The following is a 9,046-nucleotide window of genomic DNA, read 5'->3' as shown; positions in this document are numbered from 1 at the left end:
CTAAACTTACCAATTTTCAGTATATACCTTTATCTTACTTACTAACGCATGCTACAGTTCAAGCAAATCATTTGAAAGATTGTAAAATTATTAATTGACCAATTGCAAGATTTTTTTACATAATGACACCGTATAATTCGTAAAGCAATAATTTCAACCACCTAATCATTTAATTAAAAGATGTTTTTATACTTTTATTTATTTGTATGTATACCAAACGGAGATATATATGACAAAATCAACATTGTACTATCTTATGTTTAATAGCATAAACATGATATTTGCAAGTGTCTTGTTGGTTTTATTTTATTTGCCATCTTTTTCACCTTAAGCTTCACATATTCTTGATTTTGATTTGCTTGTGCTTTGGCTCCTCCTACTATGTTTTTAATTCCTCCTATGTCAATGCAGAAATTATTCTTTCTTTTTGCCCTTCGCTTGTATAATGCAGCCTGCAAATCAATTCACATTTGCATCAATAAATGAATAAAGGTTCAACAACTCAACATTTGAATCAACAAATGAATAAAGGTTCAACAACTCATCAAACAGAATAACTGATGATAAGGAAAAAAATTAACTTCGATATCCTCCAACTTGCAACTTAAATACCTTGAAATAACAGAAATCATAATATCTGATTGTAGAGAAGAAAAAATCCAAGGAGAGTAAAATGAGAAAACACTTAAATATATATAACTTAAAAGGTCATTCATCAACTGCATATGTTAGTAGCCATGCAACCAACAAATATTTATCTCAAGATGTCTCCTCTAAGTTTAGCTTACCAAATTCTTGCATCATATCACACAATGATTTGGACCATCATAATTCAAGATGACTTGAAGAACATATAAACTTTCATAGCAGGAGAAAACATATGCTAACTTGAAAATCACATACTCATCAATTAAACACATGCTAACCTTGAAATGTCATACACATGGATTATGAGAATAGTCAAATCTTATTAAAAATATCATACACTTCTATGTTATGAAATAGTATACTCAAAAGAGTATTCTACCATATATACACCACATCTAGAGGCAAAGATTAAGGGAAACAATACTGAAGAAAAGACAGTGAGATGCTTGCTTAAAGCTTCGACACAAATCTTATCTATATTGTCATATAGTTCCTCTATAAATTATTCAATGCTATCAAATTGAAACATAATTAAAATAGTCTAATTTTTTTGAACAAATATCGAATTCATAAACTAACAATGATGACATCGAAGAATGTAAAGACTGAAAGTAATTGAAGATGTTGACAAATAATGAGAGTAGCAAAGAAGCCCAACAAAATAAAGAAGAAAGAAAAATGATAGATGCGTTATACCACCATTTATGTCATAATTCGATGGCCAACAACAAGGTTTCTGAATGAAATGTCAATATTTACTAGTGAGTATCAAACCTCTTAATTATTTGCTCCATCTCTGAAATATAAATATATAGTGAGCACCTCTTAATTATTTGCTCCATCTTTGAAATATAAATATATAGTGACCGATGTTATCTACATGCAATAATACTTCATGATAATAAAAATGAAGCAAAAACATTGAGGAAAAGGGGAGACAACAAACACCAAAAAGAAAAATGAAGGTGTATTGTTTGCCAAACCATCTTTCTCTCTAAATGCATGATGGAATATAATTGTAGATTGAATCGCACAAGCAACAGAAGTTACAGAATTAAACCCATCAAAACTTCATTTAGTGTGTGTTTTAAATCGCCACAGAATACAATAGATTCACAAATCAATTAAGAAAAATAAAAATTAAACACTTACTTCACAAATCAATAAATAAAAATTAAACACTTACTTCACAAATCAAATAAAGAGTTGCAAAAAAAAAAAGAAATTAGAGAAACCCGAATGAAGCTTGTCAACGAATATAGAGTCCTCTATCTACTTGATAACTGATTTTCAACTCCTGTTAGGCTACTCATCCACTTTCGCCACACCTCTCACTTGCTTCAATTTCCTACTTCTCATTATTTATTCTGCGTTGATTAATCATCAAACAAAAAAGTGCAGAGAATTATACCTGGTGTTTATATCTGACACTAATTCAACGTTTAGAGCAAGATTAAAAAAGAAATTGTGTTATGAAAAATCAATACTTTAATTGTTATTTGATCAGAGAGTTTCGAAAGTGAAAGTGAAAGATAGTGCAAAAGATTATTGTAGTTTCAAAAAATTATTTAAATTTAAATTTATTTTTTATTTTTAAAATAGGATTTAAAAAAAAAAAAGTTTTCCTGTTTTTTGACTGATACATATCTATTTGAAACTACCTATATTTTCTGAAAATATATTAGATAATAAAGTAAATCAAAATAATTGTGTTAGTGAAACTACCTATATTTAAAAAATTAATTTTCATTTCTTTTAATGCGTAGTTCACATAGAGGTAGTTATTCTGTAAATTAGTGTGTGACAGTTAATAATGTTTTTTAAAATTTATTTAATTTTAATTTTTAATTTAATAAATACAAGTTTTTGTGGTGATGACATGTGACAGTTTTTGCTTCTGTTATTATATATAGATAGATATATATATTTTTTATATATATTTGAATATTTAAAATATATATAAATATTTTAAAAAATATTATCTCTACTTCTTCGGAGATAGAGGTAGCCGGTATGGACTGCGTACATTTTACCCTACCCAAACCTCACTGTGTGGGAATATATTGGATTTATTGTTGTTGAATATTTAATTTTTTACGTGTCATTTAAAAATGACATGACATGCGACGTGTCTTGAGTGTATTACACTTATATTAATTAGATGAAAAAAGCATTTAAAATAGGCAAAATAGCTTAGTGGACCTTTATACTGTGTCCGTTTTGTAATGTGGATACTCCTACTTACATATTTGTCATGTAGACCCTTGAACCCATTAAAAGGCAATATTTTAAACATTTTTTTGCTTATATGGCATTGACTCAATGATGTGACAAAATGCATGTAAACACACGTTTTTTGAGCAAGTGACCTAAAAAAACATTTATAATATTTTTTTAAAAAATAAAAAAAGTATTAATTTTTTAAAAAATTACCCTTCTTCCTCACCCCTCACCCGTCCTCACTCCTCCAATCCAGCATCCTCCCTCACAGTTGTTCCCCCCGCCCCCCCCCCCCCCTCCCTCCCCCCCCAACCAAAACCACACACACTTGTCTATTTTTAATACTACTGTACTATTACTAACTTTGTAGAGTAAAATAAAAAAGAAAAACATGTGAGAGTTGAATTTTATATCCAATTGAATTGAAACCATTTAGACTTCAGCACCTTCAATTTCATCTTGTAATCGAATGGTTGTTGTTAAGGTGTAGCCTTGTAGAGCTTCTTTCTGAAATTATGGAATTTGAGTTTTCTTGATTTGCTTTGTTTGTGTTAATCTTTTCTAGTTATGTGATTTAATCTTGTAATTTTCAGAACGTTTTGTGCAGTTCTTTAATGAGTTGCTGTAATGATGATTTTGGTGCTGGCTTCAGATTTGGCAAGGGTCATGAATTTGGTCGACGAAGCTGTTCCGGTGAACATAAATTAATTGGGGTAATTGAATTCGATTAAAAATTATTTGGAAAAGCTCAATTTCACAAAAGCCCCATCAAATTATCCCAAGTTTGATTTCAATTTCTGTTAAAGGAGAAAAAGTCAATATTCAAATTGAAGGCATTGAGGCTGGTGCAACAATAACATGGGACATACTAGTAGGAGGATGAAAATTGGAGTACAGTGCAGAATTTGTACCACATATTGAAGGCAATTAAACCATTATTGTAAAGAAGCCAAGGAAAATTTTAGCCAATAAAGAGGCAATTCACAACTCATACACTTCACAGGAAGCTGAAAAAATGGTACTTTCTGAGACAATTTTTCCTCTCGCAAGAGAAAAGTTGCAGTCTATCGATACATGGTCCTTAAATCTGCAACAATTTCAATCGAAAATGAAGGACGAAAACATTCTTTTCGACTCACTTTATCTAGGAGTGTTTTTTTTTTCTTTTTTCATTTTGTTGATGAATGTTTGGACAAGTTAGTAGTAATATTATCTTTAAATGATAGTGCGCTAGTATGATTCTATTAAAAAAAAGTTTGATTTCAATTTGAAGAGAGAGTGGAGAGATGGAGAAGAGAGAAATGGAGAAGAGAGTTTCCCTGATTTTAATTTTTATTTTTTTAATATTTAATTTCTTATGTGGCATTTTAAAAATGACGTGGAATTTAATAAAATGACATGAAAACTGACGTGTGCGAGTGTGTTACACTCACCAAAAAAGTGTTTAAAATATTGTTTTTTAGTGGGTTCAAGGGTCCAGATGACAAACGTGTAAGTAAAAATATCCACATTACAAAACAGACATAGTATAAGGGTTCATCAAGTCATTTTACCTTTAAAATATTATGTTTTGATGGGTAAAGAGTTTAAAATATTTTGTTTTGCCGAAATATTATGTTTTGATGGGTAAAGAGTTTAAAATATTTTGTTTTGCCGAATTTAAGGGGAAATAACAAAAAGATAAGTAGAACTTTGCCAATCAGTACAAGTGTCCACCAAATCATTTTGCCTTTACGAAAAAAAGAAGAAATTCCTGTACCAGCGAGATTCAGCAACGCATGCAAAATAATCAACTTTTCCCATCAACGAAGTGACCCCGTTTCACTGCTCTGGCTCCGCCCTGCATGAAGAGGAAAATATACTACCAAAGTATACAAATTATTCGCTAAACAGCTTAAAGAGCCATTTTACGTCCATTCTAATATCCTGATCTTTTAGTCAGTCGACTAGCTGCAGCTAAACTTTCTATGTATAGATTGATGCAATACAGAAATTATTCAGAATGGAGAAGGACGTCTGCCAAATATCATAAACAAAACCCAGTGAAGTCTATTGTTTACAAGGGGTTACTGCGAATGGCAACTGTGAGGCCACAAACAAACTAAGTATCAAGTTCAGCTACTGCAGCTCCTTAATGAATTATAAACCAAGTGCCAATCAGCTTCATAAATCAAACAGAAGGCGTTTGTCAATCAGAATTAGATTGCCACAGATTTACTTCTCCTTGGTGTAGTAACGCACAGCAAATGCTAAGCCCAAAATCAAGAGGGGCACAAGAAATTGCAAAATTTTGATAACAAAATCTGACGTCTTGTCCGGATTGTACGGGGCTTGTTGTGGAGGAATGTAAGCACGTTTTAGAGGAACTGTTGACTTATCAATCTCTCCAATGTAATATTTATCCATCATCTCTCTTGCGGAATCACTGTGGCCAACATCTTCAAAGTCATTCGTTGCATCTTTCCCTGTCAAACAATCAAATGAATTTTCAGAACCAGGCCACAGAGAAAGGCGCAAGACTTGCAACAAAGATAAAGAGTGTAAGATACTCGGGCTTTACCTGTTGCTGAAAGCAAAACTTCATCACCACCTGGATGATCTTCCATGAATGGAGTTACGTCATACACCTATAGAGCAATTTGATTCCACGACATAAATCAATATTTGTCTTACAGAAGGAGAAAAATAAGAACTTGGATCCTTAAAAAGGAAGTGATAGAGGAGATATGAGTTGGTCTAGGTAACACTAACTATCAGAAGTAGTCCAACAAAAAAAAATCAGATAGAAAGGGGAAGTCAGGTTAAAACATTTTTGACAGCATAAGTAACTTAAAGCAGAACGTCCATCGTGGAATCCTCGAGATATTCCACAGAGTTAGGTATCTAACTACCTCTGTGAGTAAGAAACTGTTTTCTTCATCTCCAACAGTTATAGCTGACTGGCAGGTCATAAAGTTGAACTATTGTATTAGATGTATGTTCTAAAAATTTTCTTCCAAATGAATCAGATGTATGTTACATTTATGCTCAAATAGTCAAATGAGATCAAAGGATATTTGCTTTATGAGATTACTCTACGTTTCATATAACTTTAGGAGCCAAGTTTGCTGATTTGAACTCGGAACTTCTACCATGGTATTTGGAACAACCACAACAGCAACATACCATGAGAAATCCAACAAGTGAGGTCTGGAGAGGGTAGAGTGTACGCTGACCTTATCATTAAGCCAAGAATGGGCAGGGGAAGTCAGGATTAATAAACATTTCACTTCGTTAGCATAACATAAGCCTGATTTACCTTTCCATAAAGAATAGTCCTACAAGGTTAGATCTGTGCCGTATATATGAGAGTCCCGCAGACACGAGAGTCAATACTGACAATGCTTCATGTTCAAGATATTTTCTTCTTTGAATCACCACAAAATTAAAAAAATGTTGCCGCATTGTCTTTTAACCAGAAATGCTTATATATGTTTACACCATAAATTCATCAATGTGACAAGCCTATTTTCAATATATGTGATATAGTAACCATTTTCTGGGTAATATGATAGTATAGTCACTTGTTACCATCGCAACATGCATGGGCAAAATCTTTTGGTTGTTGACCTTAGGATGCAGAGAAAAAGGGAGAAAAATACCAACTTTATCCACCTCTGCATAAACATAGAGTTCAATTGTTTATTTCTACTATCAACCCCTGATGTTCTACATTACTAATTTCTCTTCGATAAGTCACCGACATACACACCTGCTCTCAGTTTCCAAATGGAAAATCGAAATTTATGTTACCAAGATAAACCTTCTCAGCATCTGCAGAAAAAGTTAGTATTGCTAATACCAGGAAACTTTGGAGAAACTTTGGAGCAACAGTAAAGTTGTCTCCGAGTAAACTAAGGAGTCGTTTGGTTGGAAAACAAGTTATGCTGGGATTAGTTATGATGGGATAAGTTATACTGGATGCTGGGATTATTTTTTATTGAGTGTTTGGTTTGTTGTATTCAAAGTAATATGCATGGTATAATTTCTAAGAATAAATTAAGTGATTACAAAAATACCCTCCATCTTATTTAACTCTTTTTTATATAATTTCTTTTCAAGCTTTAAATATTTATTTTTAAAAATAAAATTTTCATCTTATTTAGCTTCAATTTTTTTGCGTGTGCCTTTCCATGATTGTGCCGTATAAAAAAAATTTTACTACATCTTATTTAGTTTGAAATAAAAACTTTCAACTTAAGTTTGTTAAAGTAAAAGAGGATTTATTGTTTATTTCATTTCATTTAAACACATATCACTCATATAATATATTAAAATTCATTTTAATTGATATATACCATAATAATTAATTTTCAAGTGATTATATTTAAAATATGTAATTCAACAATGGTGTTGATATTTTAATTATTTTTTAGAGAATAATTATTCAAATAAATTTAACATATAATATATTCATAAATAAAAAATATATCTATGGGTGAATTAAAAGAAATACTTCATGTAAGGCGGGTCAATGAAAGCGGATAATTGGAGATAATGATGGAATAAGAATTTTGAATTTTAGATAAATTATTATACATTACTAATACGTTTTTAATGTAAATATAAAATTTATGTCAAAATTATTAAGTATTTAACTTCTATTAAAATTCATAATTAAAATACTAGTATATATATAATGAAATCATAGATTTTGAGGGTATTTTAGTCCTTGTATAATTTTATACCAAAGAGAAATAGTCTTGGGATTGTTATCCCACCAATTGGGTGAATAACTTATCCCGAGACTAATTATTAGTCCCGTTAGTCCCGGGATAAGTTATCCCAAATATTTACAATCAAATGTGTGATAAAAAGTTTTATCCCGAAATTATTGACTTTAATACCACAAACCAAATGGCCCCTAAGGGTCACAATCACAGGTTTGAGCCACGGAAAATTAGGTAGGTTGCCTACGCACACTCCCCAGACTCTGTGTGAACACGGGATTCTTCGTGTAACGGATTGCCCTTTTACGCACTATAAACCTCTTTGTCTCTTTAACACCAGTAGCACCAAATGGATGCAGAGAGTTAAAAAAAACTAGTCAATGTTGACACTCTGTTACAGAACAACTGAGACTGCACAAAGCAAACAATTCAACACCGATTCAAACAAAACAATATCAGAATAAAAGGAAGCCCCAGATTACAAACAATTTCGATAACTTCAATTAACATTACTTTCAACAACCCACTTATTTGATAATTCATCTGAATATGTAGATTAATTAATAGCTTAAAAAGAGAAGAATAAAAGAAAGCCCTTCAAGATTCAAGAATAACAAGATTCAGACTCATTGATCCTCACTGACAAGAAATTACTACTAAAGATCTAACCTTGCCATTCATGATAAGCCAACAATCTTTGGTCTTGTTGTGCTTAGCAACCTCCTCAAATACATGAACTTTCTCATCTGATCCCATCTCTTCCTGCACGCCCAAATTCACCTTAATTATTTTACACAAAATTGAAACTGTAACACATAAATAAGAAAATCAAATACTACACTCACGAAAGAAGACCTCTAGTGTGTTGGATTCTCCAAATCTAAACAATTGTTGACCAAATAAACACGTTGATATACAGAAATGCACATATATAGTGGTGAAGATGTTGAAGAGGAGAAGAGAATTGCCCTTGAATTTTGATGGAAATTACAATGTTATTTTCACGCCCATTGTTATTGTTATTGGTCTCGAGTGCGATGCACGCGCTTCGACAAAATTTGCCGACTGGTGCTAGTTAAAAGTTGGGGAGATTAGTACAAATACTGGAAATTATGAAATCTACCACACCGCTTTTTTGTTTTTATCTTACCACTTATTGGACCTTCTACTTCTTCCTAACTGGCGTTTCTTTGTCTTCTTATTTTTGTAAAATTGTTAAGTGACATATTTGGCAGAAGAGATAAAGGGATAATTAATTATGAGGTTAATTTGAAAATAAATTTATTTTTTGTTTGATTTGGAAATGTATGCACTAATTAATTTTATGATTAATTATTTAATATTATAATTTTATTTTAATCTATCTTGAAGATATAATAATAACTAATTTCAAAATAATTAATTTCGAAATAACTTATTCCAATCAAACAACCTCTTAATCGTTCTTGTTGTCAGTTAGAATGGAGAAC

At 31.4% G+C, this 9,046-nt stretch overlaps 1 protein-coding gene and 1 long non-coding RNA gene across 3 annotated transcripts; one reads left to right on the top strand and one right to left on the bottom strand.

Moving 5' to 3' along the window:
• Positions 1-3,252: 3,252 nt before the first annotated feature.
• Positions 3,253-5,135, top strand: LOC124899726. The gene is made up of 2 exons (XR_007057219.1): positions 3,253-3,581; positions 3,675-5,135. It is a non-coding gene; the product is annotated as an uncharacterized LOC124899726 (long non-coding RNA).
• Positions 4,820-8,772, bottom strand: LOC107873106 (cytochrome b5). Of its 2 annotated transcripts, none has more exons than XM_016719830.2 (4): positions 8,423-8,772; positions 8,247-8,339; positions 5,429-5,495; positions 4,820-5,333 (listed from the first exon to the last, which is right to left on the bottom strand). In XM_016719830.2, exons 2-4 carry the CDS (start codon positions 8,331-8,333, stop codon positions 5,083-5,085), a joined length of 405 nt encoding a protein of 134 aa, XP_016575316.1. In that variant the 5' UTR covers positions 8,334-8,339; positions 8,423-8,772; the 3' UTR covers positions 4,820-5,082. The 2 variants fall into 2 exon arrangements, with proteins under 2 accessions (XP_016575316.1, XP_016575317.1); XM_016719831.2 differs by having other exon boundaries at positions 8,433-8,707.
• Positions 8,773-9,046: the final 274 nt, after the last annotated feature.

This window comes from Capsicum annuum, chromosome 6 (genome assembly GCF_002878395.1).
Source record: "Capsicum annuum cultivar UCD-10X-F1 chromosome 6, UCD10Xv1.1, whole genome shotgun sequence".
In the NCBI taxonomy this organism is placed as follows: Eukaryota; Viridiplantae; Streptophyta; class Magnoliopsida; order Solanales; family Solanaceae; genus Capsicum; species Capsicum annuum.
The sequence above is the reverse complement of the archived record's forward strand: the minus strand, read 5'-3'. Positions and strand labels throughout refer to the sequence as shown.

What these genes read in the sequence shown, in the direction of transcription:
- LOC107873106 (XM_016719830.2), bottom strand. Translation starts at nt 8,333, where the DNA reads ATGGGATCAGATGAGAAAGTTCATGTATTTGAGGAGGTTGCTAAGCAC. An exon ending in GGCTTATCATGAATGGCAAG is followed by an intron (nt 5,496 to 8,246) that starts GTTAGATCTTTA and finishes ATTGCTCTATAG; the next exon opens with GTGTATGACGTAACTCCATT. An exon ending in AGTTTTGCTTTCAGCAACAG is followed by an intron (nt 5,334 to 5,428) that starts GTAAAGCCCGAG and finishes ATTGTTTGACAG; the next exon opens with GGAAAGATGCAACGAATGAC.